The 20,389-nt window shown below is 46.5% G+C and overlaps 1 protein-coding gene and 1 long non-coding RNA gene across 4 annotated transcripts in view; one reads left to right on the forward strand and one right to left on the reverse strand.

Moving 5' to 3' along the window:
- Nucleotides 1–10,193, forward strand: part of IRS2 (insulin receptor substrate 2) — a 30,594-nt gene extending 20,401 nt beyond the window's left edge. For all 3 annotated transcript variants that reach the window (XR_013355460.1, XR_013355459.1, XM_077854968.1), the window contains one exon: nt 7,700–10,193. Coding sequence is in view for 1 of the 3 variants with exons in the window: in XM_077854968.1 (XP_077711094.1) it covers nt 7,700–7,704 (5 nt within the window). In the remaining 2 variants the exon portion in view is untranslated. The remainder of the gene's footprint in view (nt 1–7,699) is intronic.
- Nucleotides 10,194–15,743: 5,550 nt separating this feature from the next.
- On the reverse strand, nt 15,744–18,921 carry LOC144287411 (uncharacterized). The gene is made up of 4 exons (XR_013355210.1): nt 18,721–18,921; nt 18,094–18,127; nt 16,279–16,444; nt 15,744–15,909 (listed from the first exon to the last, which is right to left on the reverse strand). It is a non-coding gene; the product is annotated as an uncharacterized LOC144287411 (long non-coding RNA).
- Nucleotides 18,922–20,389: the final 1,468 nt, after the last annotated feature.

The following is a 20,389-nucleotide window of genomic DNA, read 5'->3' on the forward strand; positions in this document are numbered from 1 at the left end:
ACATTTACTTCTTTCTTTTTTCCTGTAATGAAAGACAAGCACTTTAGTGCTTATTATGCTCTATTTTTAATACGTTTCCAAGTTGCTGTATTATTGTTAAATGTGTAAACTAGAGTATATATCTTAGAATCCTAGGCCGTACCTTTTAACTATACTCATAAGTCTGTTTCCTATTAAGTGATATTATAGAGGGGATTTGAGGTGTGTTTGTCATAATTTCAGACTTCCAAAAAATGCTTATTTCGGTTTCAATAATAAAAACAAGGAATGAAATCATAAAACTAAAATAACCCCAGTAGCAACTCTTACATATCTAAACATTTGAAGGAAAGAAAGGTGCATTTGAAATGATATATAACAACAGGGTATTTGGGGTGGATATATTTTGAATAAATTGTTATTGTACATTTCTTAATTTTGTAGGAAAAACATAATAGGTCTGAGAACTTCAGATATAAACAAGAAAAACATTTTTGTAGTGTACATAAAATACATGTTCTTTACATCGGCATAAGCTCATGAGCTTATGGAAAGAATTACAGTGTTCATAGGATATTTGCAATTTTAGTGCACATTATATCATTTAGCTCAATTATTCTTACTGTTTCATAGGGAGAAACATAACGCTTATATTCATGCTCTTAAATGACCCGAGAAAGAGAAAAGATTTGGACCCTTCTAGAATTGAAGGTCTAACTTATTATAACTTCACCTCTGTTAAAGTTGAAAGAACGATACTGTAGGATGTATCTTGTGTATGAAAACCGTATTCTCGTATTGTGTATGAAAAACGAACTAGAAGAGCCATAGGTAGCGGAAATTAATCCCCAAAGTGTGCTGGCTTCATAAATGATTGCATGACTTGCTTCCTCGTTTTCAGCAGGGCCTGTAACAAGATAGCGTGTTTTTTAGTCGAGGGTATTACATTTCTGAAGGACATAAGCTGACAGCTTATATCCAGAGGGGGAATCAGGCTGTCTCCAGGTGTAACACAGATGGAAATGTATGGTGTTATTTTGACTCCCCCACCCTACTTTCTCCTCTGATGCCTTCCTCTCGTCTCGGGGCAGACGGTCTCTGCACAACCACTAGCTCTCCCGCTGAAGTGCAGAAGCTGCCCTGTGCAAACGAACGAGCATGGCTGTGTTCCAATAAAACTTTATTTACAGAAACAGACGACAGTCAGATTTAGCCGTACTTTGCTGACCTCTGCCTTGGAATGCCACTCTCTCTCATGAGGTGAAGAGGGTTTTCTTTTCTTCTGGGCCTCAGACCGTTCTAGGGTTTCATTCTCCTTTAGAAGTTCTGTTTGTTTGTTTAGCTTTTCTGCCTGTGAGAAATGGCATAAACCACATGGGTTTTTATTTCAACTTCATTGAAGCTAAAGAAAGGGCCTAATAAGCATTGTGCCAGATGCTGGGGACAGGAAGGGTTTGAGTCCCCAAATCCCAGGGGAGACAGGAGCAGGCGGCAGGAACCTGTGTAGTATTTTGTGTCCCTGGGGAGAGTTTTGTGATGGGCTAATAATGGTGCTTACTGTGCAAAAGTGTAAACTCCGAGGCGGACCTCCTCTCCCTCTCCCCAGTCCCACCCACTCCTATACTTTGTAGAAATGCTCCCAGTGGAGCAGGGAGGAGAGCCCTGGGGAAGTAAAGGAGCATCCTTTACTTCTGACCATTCTCAGGCGCTCCCTTACCTGGCTTTTCACCTAGAAAGGCCTGACATTTCATGATGTAAGAGCAAGGCCCCCAGCAATCCGGAGGAGGGTATTTTGCCCCTCTGGTGTCTATGCTGAATATGAATAATCAGTCATATTTCCTCTCTGGACACTGTTGGACTCTGCTGCCCTGGCATGGTGCACACTCTTGCTGCAGGAGATTGGCTGCTAGGGCACAAGCACAGAAAAGAAACAAATAGTTGAGATGTAAGTGTGCTGAGGAAGGGGTGGTGCAGTAGCTCCAGGCTGGGACCCCAAGGGCAAGGGCTCTTGCTCTTGGTGAAAAGGTCAATGGGAGGTAGAGGTGGAGAAGCCACCTTTCAGGGTCCCCAGCCTCCTATCAGGCTAGACCTTCTAGTCCCTGTCTGTGCCATGTCCTTTCCATCATGTACAGCTCAGTGCCAGGACATTTCTCCAACAAGCATTCATGATGAGATGATTTTACCTGTCAGTGGAAACAGTGATCTCATATAGAAGACAGTTTTAAATCTTGCACAATTGGTAAAGTCATTTACTGCCCCCTCTCCGTCTGTCCTGAGGAACTTTGTCTCCCCGAGTTTCCTTACAAGTTATTATTTTTTTCTGATTTAAATGAAAAGTTCGAGTAACCGTTTTTCTTAGAATCTCTTGTTATCACACTTAACCTTACTTTTTTTTTTTTTTCCTGGTATATTCAAGAGTGTTTTGCTTTTCTTCAAGTAAGGAGATACTGTATTATCAGGTTTATTTTTCTAGGAATTTCTCCTGTAACTGAAAAAGTTTATTTTCTCTTGTAATTCTCTGTTTTCACATCAAAGGTTTAAATGGGCCAAAGGACATGTCTGGGCTTATTGCAAGTTTCTTTCTTCCTAATCATAGTTGCCACTGGAAATGTAGGGTTTTGTTAAGTACGTTGTTTTGTTTGTCACGCAAGTCAGTATTTGCGCAGTCTTAATGCAGAGGTGCCTGAAGTTTAAGTCATTGTTACCTACTAAGTGCAGATGTCCCCCTCCCCCACTCCCCTTTTCCAGTGCCCTTGCTCCCTGCACCTGAGCCTGACCCCCCACCCCCACCTGTGGAGTTCTGGGTTGCGCCCCACAGGGTGGCTCACACACAGCCCTGCAGGAGACCATCTCCACCCAGGCCTCCCTAAGGCTCTGCGTGCGACCCTGGGTGGGACCCACGGGACCCTCTGCAGAGAGAACCAGGGCCTCGGGGGGCTGACTTGCAACCATTCAGGTCTGTGTACCAAATTCTGGGCACTGAAATATGGACTGTGAAGCCAAACACATGCAGACCCACGTACTTTTGAGAAATCAAAGCGAAAATGTCATAAGTCAGAATGTGTATGAAAAATGCTGCTTGAATTTATTTGCTGGTGCTGATTTCCCCAGCTTACCTCCGGAACACCCTAGAACATTCTAGACCTAATGATGCTCACTGTACTTTCCACTAATGTATTGGGAATTGTGGAATCCAGCTTGCCATCGCCAGGACATGTCAGTGTTTTGACATTTGTGCTGTCCATGGCAAAGAAACCTTCACACTTGTTTTCTATTTCTTTCTGGTGTGTGTGTGTGTGTGTGTGTGTGTAAAATAGAGCAGATTGAAGGTGGGGTCTTTAATGACATTGTCCTTGCTCATTTGCATTGTGATTGCTCTTAAATGGAAGAGTAAAGGCAAGGAATGATCCCCCTCCTCCTCAGAAATTATGATACCTGGCACATGGAAACCTATTCTTCATGTGGCATCATTTGTCACATGTGACAGAGGAAAAACAAGACGGGAAAGTAACTGGCCGGTGTGACAGATGCTTTGGAACAGCTTCTATCTTTTTAATGCAAGGGTTTTTTTTTAATCAACTTACTTTAGACCGATGCTTCTGTGAATGGGTTTCTTTACAAAGCAATGTCTAAGCTACAGAACAGTACCGTGTGATTATAGGACAAATTCAATGAATGCCAATAAGTTTAAATTATTTTTAGACGCATTACCTTCAGGATACAATCCAGATACCTTGGTAATTGCATTCATGAACAATGCTTCTTGATATGTTTATTTTTTATTTTGCCTCCACATCTAATGAGTTCCAGGAATGTCTCCCATCCTAATGAATATTCAGTGTGGAGTGATCATAAAATTAATAATTTGTACTTTTCTTCTACTAGAATTAACATAGATAACAAAGTACATAAAATTTTGCTGGGATCACCATCAGAAGTCATAAATATTTAAAGGTGAGGATGTCAAGTTTGTGGCATTTCCTAGTCTGGATGAAGCAGATTAATTTTCAGGAGGAGAGATCACTTAACTTACTTTAAAAGTCAGTAAACAGGGATCCCTGGGTGGCTCAGCGGTTTAGCGTCTGCCTTTGGCTCAGGACGTGATCCTGGAGTCCCGGGATCAAGTCCTACATCAGGCTCCCTGCATGGAGCCTGCTTCTCCCTCCGCCTATGTCTCTGCCTCTCTCTCTCTATGTCTCTCATGAATAAATAAATAAAATCTTAAAATAAATAAAAGTCAGTAAACAATCGAAAACGGCAAGTATGCTCATGCTCCCAGGGCCAGCTCCTGCCACTCTCCTCTTCCTCTGGGGATGGGGGAACAGGGGGTTCCTGCTGCCTCTGCATCCTCTGAGCCCTGGCCCAGTTCCTGAGCGGTCGCCAGGCAACCTTTTCCTCCGGCCGCTCCTCTTCTCGACTTCTCCACCAGGTTCAGGGCCCCAGCCAGCATGTGCCACAGCCTCGGGCTGGAAGGGCAGCTGGGGACCCTGTTGGGCCTTCTTTCTATAACAAATTAAAAACTATAGTTAGGTTTCTAAAACCAATCCCTTCCTCCCTGTGTGTGTTCTTGTTGAGTATTCACCTCTGGTGGATTCTGTCCAGATTCTTTTCATCATCATGTCATGGCCCTTGTGACCTGATTTGGGGTGCTCCAGCCTTCCTTTCTTTTGCATCCAAACAAGGATGTTTGCTGAAGGCACGCTGTTTGTTGCACGTGAGGCCACCACCAGCTCCATGAACCACAGCGTGTCGGGGAGGGCCCTGGGTGCACACATGGTGAGCCACGGGTGGGGTGTCGTGAGGCAGCTGCCGGGTGTGGCAGGTGGTCCGGACCCCAGGTCCTTGTGCCTGGGACCCCCCGTCTTAACCCTCCTACTGCCACACCGAGAAGCACTGTGGAAAGCAGCTGCTTTAATCTCATAGGAGACAGGTTGCATACATGTGTTCACTCTCATATTCATCTGTGTTTTCCACGTGTAGGGAGCACAACACACGTCATGCTGGGACCTCTGTCTCAGAGCTGGTGGTCGTCCTCTTCCTGCCATGCCCAGCTTCAGCTGGTGTTCTTCCCATGGCCAGAAGCAGGTGCCTCCTGCTGTGACAGTGCAGACGCATGTGTGTGGTCACCTCCCCAAGTGTGTGTGTGTGTGTGTGTGTGTGTGTGTGTATGTCTATATGTGGTCACCTCCCCAGGTGTGTGTATGTGTATGTGTATGTGTGTGTTGTCACCTCCCCAGGTGTGTGTGTGTGCGTGGTCATCCCCTCCAACGTCCCCAGTCCTCAGGATCTCTCCCTGTCCACCCTTTCCATAGTGTCCTAGGGTTGTGTGGGCAGCCCCAGGGTCTCAGAGACCAAGGGAACTGTGTTCCTTACTGTCCCCACCCTGTGCATGGCATCACTGGTGTGCCCCCAGCCCACTCCTCTGGTGCCTGTGGCGCACCTGTCTCTGTGCTGGTGACTGTGGCCTGGCCATCCTTCAGCGCCAGGCGTGGGCTGGGAGCCGTGCTTCCACTGGTGGGGGGAGGCTGGCAGTCGGGGTCCCTGAGGGCTCCCCCTTGCCCATCAGCCCTGCGAAAGTCACCCTGTGCACAAATGTATGAATGAAAGATGATCCCGCCTATCTCAGCGCTACTCCCACCATGCTAAAGCACAGAAATTAAGGTTTTGTGCTGTAGTGCACAAGGGGAAAATCTCGTGTTCACCTTGAGGAGAGCCCACAAAGATCTGATGATTGGAGCTGTGTCACTGCTGTGAAGCCTTCCTTCCATACGGAGTGAGCGGGCTGTGGCCCCCAAATTTTGCCAGTGTGAATGGAAAATGCATTTCTCAGGAGCAGCTAACCCACATGTCTAGGACCATTCTTAAGTTTGGGAAATTGAGGAATTTACTTGCTTAGCTGTTTTCACAATAATGGATTGAGGGTTAACAGGAGACAATTCAGCTACATTTAGCTAAGCTTCAGAGTAAAAAGAAAACAAACTCTGACCCAAAATCTTTATGTCAGCAGATCCACTGTGTCTTGACCACCTGCTCTGGAGTGGCCAGGAATTCATCTCCTGCTCAGGACCTCAGGGAGAAAACGCAAGCTCTTATTTTGGGGGAGACTTGGAAGTCGGAGGTGGATTTTAGCAAACACCTGCTATCCAAGGAACGTGGGCATTTGGGTTTGGGTTCTCACACGCGCTCTCACTGGGACAGTGTTGAAATAGCCAGGGCACATCTCTTCCCGGGACAAAATCTGGCCCCTGTTTCTGCTTTGGGGGAACTCTTCACCTATTAAAGTTTTTAAAGGACATAAAGCTTTTTTTTTTTTTTTTTTTTTTTTTTTTTTAAGATTCTGTTTATTCATGAGAGACACACAGAGAGAGGCAGAGACAGAAGCAGGCTCCCTGCAATGAGCCTGATATGGGACTCGATCCCAGGATCCTGGATCATGACCCGAGTCAAAGGCAGACGCTCAACCATTGAGCCACCCAGGTGCCCCAACATAAAGCTTTTTAAAAATAATAAATGATGGCAATACCACATTGTAGGGGACTTATGAGAAAACAGGAAAAGGTATGATGTTTACAGTGTATGTTGGCAGTTGACAGAAGCTCGTGTGTCCAAGCCTTTTGTTTTTCTGGCCACACATGGGATGCAGCCCGCGGAGTCAGTACCAGGGCACGGCCTGGCATGCGAAGCCATCAGGGCTCTCAGGCGCTCATTCTGGGCTGCATGGTGCTCTGGAAATCCTCTCTTGCTGGGAGCAGCCCCCTGAACTCAAGGTGCACAGAAAAGAATTAGCTTCACAACGAAGTAAAACGGGTAGTGGGGTGAGGGTTGGGGGCGAGTTGTAATGATTCTGGAGCAGTGTTGGGAAGTGCAGGTCCTGTGAGTACAACAGCCAGGGAAGAGCACCTGCCTGCGTAGGGCAGGGCGTGGCCAGCAGTGCCCGCAGGTGTCCCATCGGCTGCCATCACGGGGATGGGCATGCAAAAGAACCACCTGGCATTTTGATTAAAAAGCCAAAAAGCTTAAAAAGGAAGGCAATTTGCTGTGAGATGTTGGAGTCTCTCAACTTGGTTGGTCTGTCCGCCAAAGAAGGAACATAGGGAGTAAAAACATGCTGGAAATGATGAAAATCGGGAACAGGTTAAGGAAGTTTGATCCCTGGGCCTGGAAGGGAGGAGGGAGTTCGAGCAGGCTGGGGTCCTAAGGCCTTGTCACCACCAGGCTGGTGGGAGTAAGTGACCTAACCCTGCCCCAGGCAGCCACGCAGATGAGGAGGGTGTGGGATGATAAGCATGTGGCTGCAGGTACTTGCATCTTCCTGGTCATTCGGGGGAGGGGATCCACGATCCAGTGGGAGGGCTTCCGAGGCAGGGTGTGGACTCCCCACATGTCCCGTGTTCCCGCTAACCCCCAATGGCACAGCTTCCGGATGCGCTTCCGGCCCTTGGTGCCAACCTGTGGTCTTCGTGCTCCCCCGGCCCCTCGCCAGCAGCCCCCCCCCGCCCCCCCCGCCCCCACCCCCGCCGGGAAGCCGAGTGGGGCCTATCCTTCCAGGTTGTTTCTGGCAAACAGAATGAGGGTTTGGTGGCTTCCCAAAGTGCATCGCATTTGGAAGTGTTCACGCCTTCACAGGCCGTGAAGGTGGCTCCAGGGGGTTTCTTCCTCTAAGTCAGGATCGCTCTGTCCCTGTGACAGTCACCACTGACTTCTTTCCTTTCTTTTCCAGAGTGAGGATCTGTCTGGCTTTGTCACCGTGACATCTCACATCAGAAAATGACAGTGAAAGAAGATGCTCAGCGGTGGTGGTGGTTTGCGTTCTTTTTGTTTTGTTTCGTTTCGTTTTGTTAATCTGAAGCTGCTTACAATTTTCTTTTTGGATCTGAGCAATGACTAGGATTTGGAACATCTGCCACCGTATTAGACTCTAAACCCACAAGGCAAGGACACCTGCCCCTCTGCCTGGTTCCCGCGGGGGGCATTCATCATTCTGCTGTTTGTGCTGTGTTCTGTTCGTTTGACAAAATTCGCCGAAGGAGTTGTAATCAAGAAAATTGGATGTTCCCATTGGCCTTTTAAATTGTGGCCAGTGTCTTTATTTCTTCTTACTTTCATTTTGGCAAAGCAGATTTATCCCTCAGCATGCTAGGAGATTCCACCAATACCCACGAGAGTGGTAAAATCTGGCATTTACTGGCATGCACTCAAAACTACCACAGTCCTACCTCAGTTCTAGGGGAAGCCGGATTTGCGTGGCCGGGGGCCGGCAGGACCTCCCGTGTGCATCTCTGCTGAGCGTGTCTCGAGCGCGGCCTTTCAGCCTTAGTAACTGGTCCCAGGATGCAGCTGCTCCGTGGACTCCAATCCAGGTACCTGCGTGTTTACTCAGAGCCCAGTGTGGGACTGACATTTCTCAATGGAAATGCCATTTGGGATTGGACTTCAAAGATGGATTCATAAATAATAATAATTATGTGTAACTGAAGCAACCTTCTTTTGAAAATCATCAACTCTCTTGGGTAGTGGGGGCGGGGGGAGGCCTGGGGCAGGGGGTGAATATCTCTTTTTACCTTTAACAGACTTGTTTAATCTTCTCTATGTAGATGTTTATGTAGGTACTACAAATTGCAAAAAGCCTTTGATCCTATTTACAAGCTCAAATGTCTCTGCTATCCTTAATCTTGAGCTTGCACTTCTTTAACCAAAAATTCACCTAGGCATGCTAGCGATCCAAGGGTGGTCACAGCTTTGGCAGATTAAAAAAAAAAACGTATTATCTTTACTCAACGCTATCATGTCGGCTAGTGAGGCTGCCCTGAGCAACAATAAAAAAACGCAAAAACTCAGAAAAAGAAAAGGGAAGGAAAGAACCTGGCATAAGAGCTATTCTGGCCCCTGTGTTGTTAAAGGAAGAAAAACAAGGAGACAAAAAAAAAAAAAAAAAAAACCTCACAGTACATCTGACTTGTCGAGAAAGTCCCTAACGAGACTACCCTCATTTTATGTTTCCAGTGTTCTGAAGATAACAGTGTTGTGGCCATTAGTACAGGTGTCACCCAAACCTGCTGACCTTGGCCAGCAGAATGTCATGTCACCTCTCTGCCCCCTTGACACGTGGCAGAGGGCTGAGGATCCCCCTCCCCCGGGCACGTCCACGGTGCCTCTCTGCTCGGATAGTCCTGTAGAGGTTACACTAATTCATCGGAGATGTGAGTTGTCTTTTTTTTTTTTTTGGAGAAAAATATATATAAATATATAGATATATATCACTATAGAATAATGCATTAATAAAATGAGGCTTTTTTAGAGGAAGACCAAAAAATTCAATGTCTTAAAAATATATTTAATGGCAATGCAAAAGTCTTCCTGCTTCCATGCTGAACTTTTAGAACAGAGGATTGTATTGCAAGACAAAGTTGAATGTAAAGTGATCCCCCTGAACATTTTTTAAGTTTTACTTTTCTAAAATTACACATTGCGACAGTGTATAGACCATACGATGTTCGTTTGGAGGTCAATTTCAGTGTATGATGCATATACTTTATGAAGATGTATAAAATGTCCTGACATTTGGATTTAGTTTTGGGACTCGGAATCGGAATTGATGGACGGTATTTGTATGGAATCCCCCCAGGACAGCGTGGACCCTGCTGGATACAGTGTATGGCGTATGTAAGTAGTGCTCTATACTTAGCGTAGTCATAGCACTATACTGCAGCTTACAACAAGCAAAACGAAAAGTTGATAATATTAATAAATTTTCCTCTATCCTGTACATTTCAAAAAAAAAGGCATATGCAATATTTACATTTTTAATTTAGTTTACAGAATGGAACCAAAATGTATAAATGTTATGTTTGCTAAAACTTCACAATGTATATTGGGTCTTTGTACATTTTGCCTGACTTACCTTAAATTTAAAATATTTTTTGCTATATAAACTTTAACAGTTATTAAACAGTGTTTTCTTTTTGGGTACGTATTGTTTCTGGATATCAAGATGTTAAATATATTTCTTGCTATTGTGATATGACAAAAGACTTACCTTATCTTGCTCTGTCTTCCACTGTACACGCTGTATATAAGGGTCAATGTGACGCTGCTGGAGACGACAATAAATGGATCTAGAATAGTGCATTGTATTTAGTCTGTATTGATCATGGATGCTCTCCTTAACAGCCATATGCAATAAAATAAAATACATTATTTATGAAATGAATAAAGCCTCAAGGATATCTTTTTCTGCGTGGATGATTCTGAGTTCAACATAAAACCACTCTACTCCAGGTGTTTGAGAGCAAAAAAGTAAATAGGAAGCTCTTAAAATACTTTGATGCCTCTTAATTTAAATGTTTTAATCCTGGAAACCCAATAATATTCCCCAAATGACAGAATTTATGAAAAGTAAGTGTATTAAGAAAACAAAGATGTTACTTATTTCACAAAACACAGATTGTGTAACTGTGCTGGCTGGACACAGTTCTAAGTGCTGTACGAACATTCACTCCTTTGTAGTTCATAACAACCTCAGGTGGTAAGACACACCATCCCCATTTTACAGATGACCAGCTGGAGCACCAGAGGGCAATGTCCTACCTGGGGGTATGTAGCTCTGAGCAGCGGGAGCCGGAGTCGAAGCCCATCTGCAGGCTTGTGCTGTCCGGCCTCGCCTTCTCCCAGGGATGCGGTTGTGGGAGGGCTGAACCAATGCATTCAAGAGAGTCATCAGGGCCAGGAGGTACAATTTAGGAGGCAAAAAACATAAAAATGATGACTATTGATTTTTATCAAGAACAACTTTACCTCCTTGTTGGAAATAATTTTTCTGCACCTCCATTCACCCTGAAATTATAGGAGTGCAATAACATGGGTATCCCCTCTTTTGAGCAAATAGAACCAGAGCAGTTTGGCAGACAATTTTAAAGGTTGGCTTTTAAGTCACAAGACTGGTGGACACTGTGTGTGGCGCTCAGGGACTTGGTGCAGCCCGTTCGTGTCTGGCTGGATTACGCGGGGTCTCATTAGACACACAGGAGGAGGAGGCCTGCCCAGGTTTGATGCCCTGAAATCTATTTTAACGAGCAGGTCATAGCTGCCATTCTAGGAGAGTCGTATAGGAATCGGCAAATATATTTACCCAAAAGAGCTGATTATAAATGAAGTGGAGAGTAAGTTGCAAAGATGCACAAACACCGGAGGAGTTTACCTGAAACCGATTTAGAAACCTCGAGGAGAAGGCTAAGTTTTGTAGGACAGAATAATGTGAAGGTTGGAGATCCCACTCTGGATTTAGGAAGAGTTGGATTCTGAGCCCTAGGTGGTCTCAGTAGTGAATTTGGAAGATGCACCTCTGTTCCCAGTCTTCTTCTTTTTTTTTTTTTTTAAAGATTTTATTTATTTATTCATGAGAGAGACAGAGACAGAGAGACACAGACAGAGACACAGGCAGAGGGAGAAGCAGGCTCCATGCAGCAAGCCTGACGCGGGACTTGATCCCGGGTCTCCAGGATCACACCCTGGGCTGAAGGCGGCACTAAACCGCTGAGCCACCCGGGCTGCCCTGTTCCCAGTCTTCTGACCTGTCTTTGCAAGAGTCCAGTATCTGAGCTGACCTGCAGGACTCCAGGTCCCAGGCCACACCTTACAGAACAAGTTTCCAGGCTGGCCTGGGCAGATTGTTCATTTGTTTGTGCACAGAGGTCTGAAGTGACCATGTGCTATCATTTCGGTGAAGCAAGCATGATTTAATGTATCAGAGCAACACTTTGATGCTCCTGGGTGAAGTATGATGGGGAGATAATCGCCCCTTTGAAAGGTGCAGTGTGTCTTTTCCATCACTGCCCTCCTGCGGCTAACCCATGTTTCTCTGATTCGTACAACTCGGGGCACTAGGAAGTTTGCAATTCTTGCTTTGGCAGGAATCCACGGGACAGGGCAGTGTGGCCTCGCAGTGCTTGACAGCTGGGCAACACTAAACATCCCTCCAGGATCTGGCCAGGTTTTCACTCTTGCAGCCCCGTCTGTCTCTGTTCTGTTCTTCAGCTTGTTTTCGCTTCTCCTAAGGACACTGTTTAGCAGTTGGGTGGTTTCGTGCCTGCTTGTCCTTAGCACCTCCTTGATTTTGTGCTAAAACAATTACTTGAATCCACCTCAGCCCTCCAGTGACTCATGGCCTTTGCCACTACATGTAGAGAAAGTTCTGGGCTCTTTTGGGCACTGGCTTTTCTGATCTGAAGCTGCACCTCCTGGGTTTTCTTTTCTTTTTTTTTCAGAGTCCACTCCTTTCACCCAGGATGGGAACTCTAAAAACTCTAAATTTTCTCAAAATTCCTTACACCTCGAGAAAATTGAGATGCCCCAGCCCCCTCCCTCCAGCTTTCCCATCTGAGACCTCACAAATTCCTGGGTGACCCCATGTAAAACAAAAACATCAAATGATTGCATTTCCCAGAAAAGATGTGTAAAATACCATACAAGTATTCATGAGGATAGAGTTCACCGCAGATAATAGAAAACCCAAGCAGTGGCTTACTCCAGTGGTTCTTCAGCACACAGGCTGATCAGGATCACTTGGAATGCTTGTTAGACCAGATCTTGGGATGATCAGTCCCCAGACTTTCTTTTTATTGATCTGGGTAGTAGGACTCAAGGATTTACATTTCTAGCAACATCCCAGGGGATGCTGAGGCTGCCAGTCGGAGACCACACTTTGAGAACCACTTAACGGTAAAGGGATTTATTATCTTCTGTAACAGGGGTTCAGGGCTGGGTTAATTAGGCAGCTCCATGGCATTATCATGGGGCCAGGACCTTCTCACCTTCTACTCAGCCACCCTATCTTTGTTTTTTATTCTGAGGCCTGTCCCCTCATGTTTATAAGATAGTTGTAGCGGCCCCATAAGGTATATCCTCCCATAATAATATCCCGTAAAGACAGTCTCTGTTCCATGGGTACTTTTCAAAGAGATGCAAATGGTCCCAGAGCCACCTACTCCCAGCCAGCCAGGCCTCACTCCCACAGACAGCCCGTTGTGGTCTTGGTTACTGGGGAGAGACACTGTGGTTGCTTTGCACTGAATGAGACTCACCCTCTGGGCCTGGGAGCAGTCAGCATCCCCAGAAGTGCCAGTCAACTGGGTAGTGAACAGTCGGCTGCTGGTGACAAACTCTTGAGAATGGGTGGTATCTCGCAGAGCCGGGCTGGCAGTGGCTGTGCCAGCAGCAGAAAATGAACCTGTGATTGGAACTCTTTCAAATGCAAGAGGCCATCTGTGTTCACGGTGCACACACTCCCAATCTCCGGGGACTTTGAGAAGGGGTTCCTAGTAATGTACAAGTGGACCGAAGTGAAAAGTCTAGCACGATCAAAAATCGTAATAGTGATACTGGCCTGTATTTACAGAATTGCTGTTTTCAAGACCCTGAACATAATTCCCACCACCGTGTTCTTTATGTATGTTTGCTCTTGTTATTCTGCACAACATTGGAAGCTATTTTGTGAAAGATCAAGATACAAAGGATGGAAAATTGGGCCTTTGCAGGAGTATTAAAAGCAAAGACTGTTTAGGTTGGAAGAGAGAAAGCCACAGTGATTTATCCCCCTTGCTGATGTTAGAAGCTAAGAAGAGAGGCTGGTTACCGACCTTCTTTTGAAAGATTTAACTAGCAAAAGGGATGAAAGGCAATGGGAAAAACATGTTCGTTTTCCACAAGGAATAACTTGATAATAATGAGGATTATTGAATGCCAATATTGACGTCGAAAGAACTTTATATTCTGTGCAAGTCTGAAAAAATAAGACTTTCTCTGAAAGGGAGATGGCAGGTGGTCCTTGCAAAGTCAACTGGCCCTTCTTGCCTCTCTCAGCCCCGGAATCAGGGCCAGCTTTCCTGCCCCTACCACCAGCTGCTTCCAGAGATGATAAAACTTGGTGCAACCAAAGTGACAGAATGATCCTTACAAAATCCACGAGTGATCAAATCTCCATCTCGGTTAAAGGTCCTCTGCCCCTCCGCCAGCCCGTTATCTTACAGGAAAAGTCAAACTTCCTCAACCTGGTAGACACAGTGCTTCATGGTGTGGCTTTCTTGGACTTTGGTGGGCCCTTCACGGCCACCCCTTCGGCTCGTCAGCACCAGAGCCTTCCCCACTGCACCCAACCTCGCACACAGATGGAGACAGAATGACGCTGAGAAGAATCGCTGGACTTGAAACGTGTTGAAAACGTTCTTGTAGCATACCTTTGAAAAGTTCTTATTTTGAAATTTATTGAGTTTTCTACTTTAGGGACGATTGTTGGATGGGCTTTATCTCTGACACATCTTCATATCCTATTATTAGCTTCCCTATAAACGTCTGAATACCATTCTCCTGTTTTACCTGTCTGTATTCACTATGGTTTATTAGAGTTTTCTCCAAGTCTGTAATTCCAGTTTTCAGCCAAGTCTAACCTACTTTGTATATGTCGGATGCAATAATGCTGCATCAATGTTGCTTGGTCCTAATTCATGGCTTTACGACTTTATTCCCCTTTTGAGCTTATTCTGATTTTTGTTTACAGATTCGCTTTTGAGGTCTTAATTTATTGACTCCAGAGATTCTGCCAAATGGTTTCTGTGTTCGAGTCACTATTGGGGAATTGGCCTTGTGAAAGGTGCCTTTTACACTCTGCCCCCTGTCCACCCAACCAGACTCAGCTTACACCCTCCCAGTGCTGGGAACAGTTACCTGAACTCATTACCAACATGAATCCTTTAAAGACTCTGTTCCCTTTGACCTAGAGTGTGGGAGGCTCCTTCTTTACCTGGAAACTTGTACTCAGGCTTCAAGACAGATACCATCACCTGGATCAGTCAGGATAAGCTAGGTGATGCTGCAGTGATAGGCAAGCCCCAAATCTCAGAGGCTTATTTCTCATAATAACACATCCAATGTGAGTGGGTAAAGGGAGGAGCTAGACCTAGCTTACTGTGGTCATCAGAGAGCAGAGCAGATGGAGGCACACTCCTTTCTCCCAGCATCACTGCACAGGAGGAAACTGTGAATTGTCCACTGCCTTCTTAAAATTTACAGTCAGAAATGAGACATGTCTTTCCTGCTCATTTTTCATTGACCAAAGCACATGCTGTGGCCACGTCTTCAAAGGGGATGGGAAATTGCACACCATGGTTCAGAAGGAGTGAATCCAGAAATATCTGGTGAGCAGTCTTAATGACAACACAACCTATTTTCATTTCACCTAGGCAGAGCTGGTTACTCACTTCTCTGGATTCACAAATCCCTAAAGGCTAAGTATAATCCAGAGCACCGAAGCTCAGAGAGATTGCACAATTTGCTCAGGGTCACACAGCTAATATATAATGAGTCAGAACTCAAAACACTCAATCCAATTGGCAGGTCTTTCCCACTGTGCTTGGTAGAGTGAACACAGCATGTGGTACATAGTAGGCTCAAGAAATGTTTGCTGAATATTTTGAATGAATGCCTTTGCATTGTATACTACTTGAACAGCACCAGTCTAAGTGAGTTCATTGTTTTTGAATGATTATACTGTATTGTACACTTGCATTATTTCTCAATATTTACCTTGTTTTGGCTTTATGAATGCATAACACTACTCAGGGAATTAAAATACATCTTCCGAATTATAATACGTGACTGATATTCAATCCCAGTGTTCGCTCAATACCTAGCATGTGCGGAATTACATGTAGCTCCCTAGGGCAAAAAGGTCAAAACAACAATGGTTCAAACAAAGAACTGTTTATGTGGACATTTCAAATTGGTATGGGATTTTCACAAAGTTTCCCAGGACCATGGCTCCTTCTGTCATGAAGCTCTGCTGTCCCCTGTGAATGGCTTCTGTCTTCAGGTTTTCTTTGTGGTCCAATGTGGCTTCTGCAGCTCCAAGAATCACACAGGCTTTTGCACATGTAAAAGCTGCAGGAGAAGGTGGGAAACGGACTTTGAACTGGGAACATTACACCCTGAAATGTAACTGGGCTCTCGGTCTAAGGAAGAGGGGGAGACAAATCATGTGTATAGATCTGACTTCAGGGATGCCTGGGTGGCTCAGTGGTTGAGCATCCGCCTTCGGCTCAGGGCATGATCCTGGGATCTGGGATCGAGTCCCACATTGGGCACCCCACATGGAGCCTGCTTCTCCCTCTGCCTGTGTCTCTGCCTTTCTCTGTGTCTCTCACGAATAAATAAATAAACCTTAAAAAAAAAAAAAAAGATCTGACTTCAAAAACACCTGCTTCCTTTGCATTAACTTGATTGCGTGGTTTGATTTTTTAAAATATATACCTTTTATTTGGCTTCTTTTTCTCTCAAGGAGTTTTAAAATCACATGACTCTGAACTGTATGAGGGACTTGGTCCAGAGGCTTGAGGTGCTCATGGACAAGAGCTGAAAGTGTCAGGCACCACAGTCATGGTTTACCTTGCACATGTTTACTGTGACATGTGCAGTGCTGAAAGAGAGATACACACAGAGGTACATCATTAGCAGTTACGTGATCCATGCGGTGAGAAAACCTCCACCTTCTCAGGAGAACATGTACCCATTTACAATGACTAAGATTATACATGAACCTCGACTCTGGCAGGACGTCCTTAGCTCTGGTTCCTCACTGAGCTTCGTGGAGGCAATGGGGAAATTTGTTCGACAGTAATTCACAATGAGAGTCACTAGACCAGAAAATTCACTCCGGTTTCCCCACTCAGAAGACATAGAAAAGCAGGATTGTCCACGTCCAGCTGTGAACATGTTCGCGTCCAGGTAATTGAGAAGCCAAGTCACTATCTGCACCTCCACATCTGAGACATGTCACAGAGAACCTTCCCTTTCAACACCACTAGTTTCTTCAACAATGTTTATTGTGTGTCTCTTCTACGCCAGGCACTCTTATAGGCACTGGAGCCAGTGTGGGGAGGAAACCTGCGTCCTCGCACTCACAAAACTTCGAGTGACAAACAAATCACTAAACATGAGATGAAGATAAGATAGGGAATAGTGTAGAGAAGGCTAGCTTGGGGGACAAGGGGAAGCAATGTCTTCTATGGTGGCTAGAAAGGGCCTCTCTTGGAAGGTGACCCTTGAGCAGAGCCCTGAGCTCTGCGCCCTGCCCCCCCACTGCTGTGTAGACATTCAGAGGAAGAGTATTGAAGGCTTAGGGGTTAGCATGTGCAAAGGCCCTGGGGCTGAAATGAGAAGGAGGCCAAATCTCAGTTCCTGCTCTACCATTTCACATTTTCAGCTAACTACTTAACTATCTTGTTTAAATGTGAATCAGTTATGCAGATAATCTATCAAAATGTATCATAGTTGTTAAGAGTTTTGCTTTACTGCCTAATCCAGAGAATGGGTGGAATTGGAGGCAGAAAGCATTAAGCAAACAACAGAAACTTCCCTTGAAATTGGAGGGATATTCATTTGGGGTGAGTATATATTCCGTGAAAAGGGAAGGACATGGCAGGCCAGACATTAGCAGAAAGAGTATGTCTCCTAGAGCCTGCGGTGGATGCACCAGAAGGCTGGGAGCAAGGCATCGGGCAGCAGACCCCTGCTAGGGAGCCCTCTCCTCTCTGCTGTCTTGACAAGGCCGGCGGCTTCTGTGCGCCCCAGAGCTGCCTTGGGAAGCACAGCTGATGGTGTGGTGACCCCCTCTTCATCACCGACATGACCACGAGCAGTGTGTGGGAGCCGAGGCCGTCGGGGCTGCTGAGCCTGCTCACGGCACCGGGCACGCGCTTATGAGCCGCCAGGCTGGTCTCCACGGCAGGACATCGCGTGTGCCGGGTCATCACCTGCCACTCACCTGGAGGGCTTCCTGCGAGGTTCACAGGTAAAGTGAGGCTGGCCCCCTGTCAGCAAGGGTCCTGATGGTGCTGAGCCCGTCACCCCACGTTTCAGAGGGTTATTGTCATGAGTCAGCATAACCAAAGATCACCAGGCTCTATGGTTTCTATACCCACTAATGCAATTACTGTTATCACATTATTGGGATCTTGAGTATCATCATTATCAGGGACATCTGTGAAAAACTGCGCTGTCCAAAGAAAGCAAAGCATAAAACATCATCACGGTCTCACCCGTCCTCACAGGGCAAGGAATACTCACTGACATGCTGAGGAACGGAGATTGGCGTGTCCTGCTAAAATAAGCGAAGATAAGGTTTTAAGAAAGTGGCCTCTCTCTGGCTGTGTATTTTTCTTTACAAGGCATCTCTCTCCACCATCCAGCACTGCCAGAGGAAGCCCATAGTAACTTTGTAAGATTAGAGGTTTGGTTTTTAGCTGTGTCGTGCTGGGTGTGGGTGAGCAGGTCCCCCCTAAAAAACAACAGAGGCCGGTTCATGTGCAACGGCGTGAGAGGACACACACAGGCGTCCAGCTCTGCAGAGCTCTGCCGTCTGGCAGAGTGTTCACACACCTCTCAGACTCCTTGCAAAGGAGGAGGGAGGTGTGGGGCTGAGAGCAAGCCAGGCCGTCCCTAAAGAATGTGAGAGGTAAGGGAACCCAGGCAAGAGGGAGCTTCTGGGCGCCCGGGGCACCTGCTGGCAGGAGCCTGGCACGGTGCTGTCAGGCCGGGTTCTTCCAGGCCGTGGCTCTCCTGTGGGGTTTCCCAGCCACATCCAGTTTACCCCAGCCCCAAATGCACTCTGGATGCGTCCTCCCATGGAGCACGAGGAGGGAAGGGATGCTTGCTGCCTGCTCATGCCAGCCCCCTGAGCTTTCGAGGACCTACTGGAGATGTCAGGGCTCCTCCCCGGCAGGTGGCCCAGACTTGTTTACTGCTCCCAAAGCAACCTCGCACTCCTTCCTGCCGTCCGGTCCATTTTCTGAAAATATGAAGTTCTTGGTTCAAAGCCGCTGCTTCCTGCTTTCATCTGTTCAGCCTGTCCCAACGACGTCCAGCTGGCATCCAGAGCCAGCCCTCTGTGGGCAGCATTAGTGTCCCCAAGGGTGCACAGAGGGACCCGGGCTCAGCCGTGGGCTCCCTTTGTTCATCACAATACCCCAGGAGTTACTCAAAGTCAGCGCACTCATGAAGGCTCCCGTATAAAGGGCCACGTGTCTAACTCAGGTCTTGGTGACATAAAATTAAAATAACACCTCTGCATCAAGTTCAGCCATGTCATACCCTGTTTCGGGTTCCACCAGCTTTGCCAGGTGGCATTCCTTGGGGGCTTTTTCCTCCAGGATCTCCTAAACCCAGGCTCTGGCAATGGAGCCTCCTTTCCAGCATCCTCTAGAAAGCTGATTAAATAATAAAGCAGGAAGCCATCACGAGAGCCTCTTACCATGTCTGCCTCCTCTCCCCTCCACGCTCCTCCAATAGCAAGCAAAGCTGCTCCGTTCCAAAGAGTCATTATTTCCTTCTGCACACACATTCCGATTATTCAAAGGTATGTTATTTCCCTTCCACTGAAAGTTTTCTCCTGATTACCTGGAGGCATCCAGGTGTGGCTCTGCTCAACCCTGGAAAATCAGCTCAACCCCAGGAGTGAGTACCTACAGCAAAGAGCCGCGCAGGCCGAGCAAGGCAGCCTGTGCAGGGTGAGGATGCTCAGGGCAGCCCGCAGCTGCTTGTCTACCCGGTGACTCAGGCTGGTGCACAGGCCAGATGGACGGCATCTCGAACTTTCATCTGATTGCTTAAGAGCAGGTTCACCGGAAAGTGATCTCATGCCCTCACTCCGTCTGCAGTCCCTCGGTCCACTCCCCGGCTTTCTAAACTATCTCGAGGAAGAAAATAAAACTTTTCATTATGTCTCCTTTGCATTCAAGGTGTGGTTGGTGATTATTGATCGGCACCAAAGTGCACATGTAAGTAAATTTAAAACATCTATTGAAATCGTTTCTGTGTCGTTGTCTATAAAATAATTTCTAATCTTTGTTTGTTGCTCTAGACGGAACATGTGCATACCCCCAGACTAGGTTGTTGAAACCTCACCCCCAGGGTGACAGTATGAGAGGTGCCGAGGTCCTGAGGTCAGACAGGCTTAGAGGGCTCCCTTTGCATGAGGACATATGTGGTCTGAGACCCAGAAGAGGGTCGCCGGACCCCACTCTTGGCATGCCAGCCTCCAGATCTGTGGGCAGCAGATCTCTGCTGCTGTGAAGCCACTTTAGACATCCGTCCTGAGCGGTAGGCAGAGGGGAAGAGCTCAGAGGGCCTCTGTGTGCCCACAGCCCCGTGAACAGGCCTGAAGGCACTCTTTGAAGCGTGAACGAAGCCACGTCAGCCACTAAGGGGATTATCTGCACAGTTTCTCTTTGGCGCTTCAGGGCACACCTGAAATAAGCCAGGTGAGCCTTCTCCTGAAAGATGAGGAGTCTGGTTAGTCCCTTTGAAAGCTTTTCTTTGGAAAAATTCAAGTGGATGTCATTTAATAATGTGTAATAATGTTTTT

This window comes from Canis aureus, chromosome 17 (genome assembly GCF_053574225.1).
Source record: "Canis aureus isolate CA01 chromosome 17, VMU_Caureus_v.1.0, whole genome shotgun sequence".
Classification (NCBI taxonomy): Eukaryota; Metazoa; Chordata; class Mammalia; order Carnivora; family Canidae; genus Canis; species Canis aureus.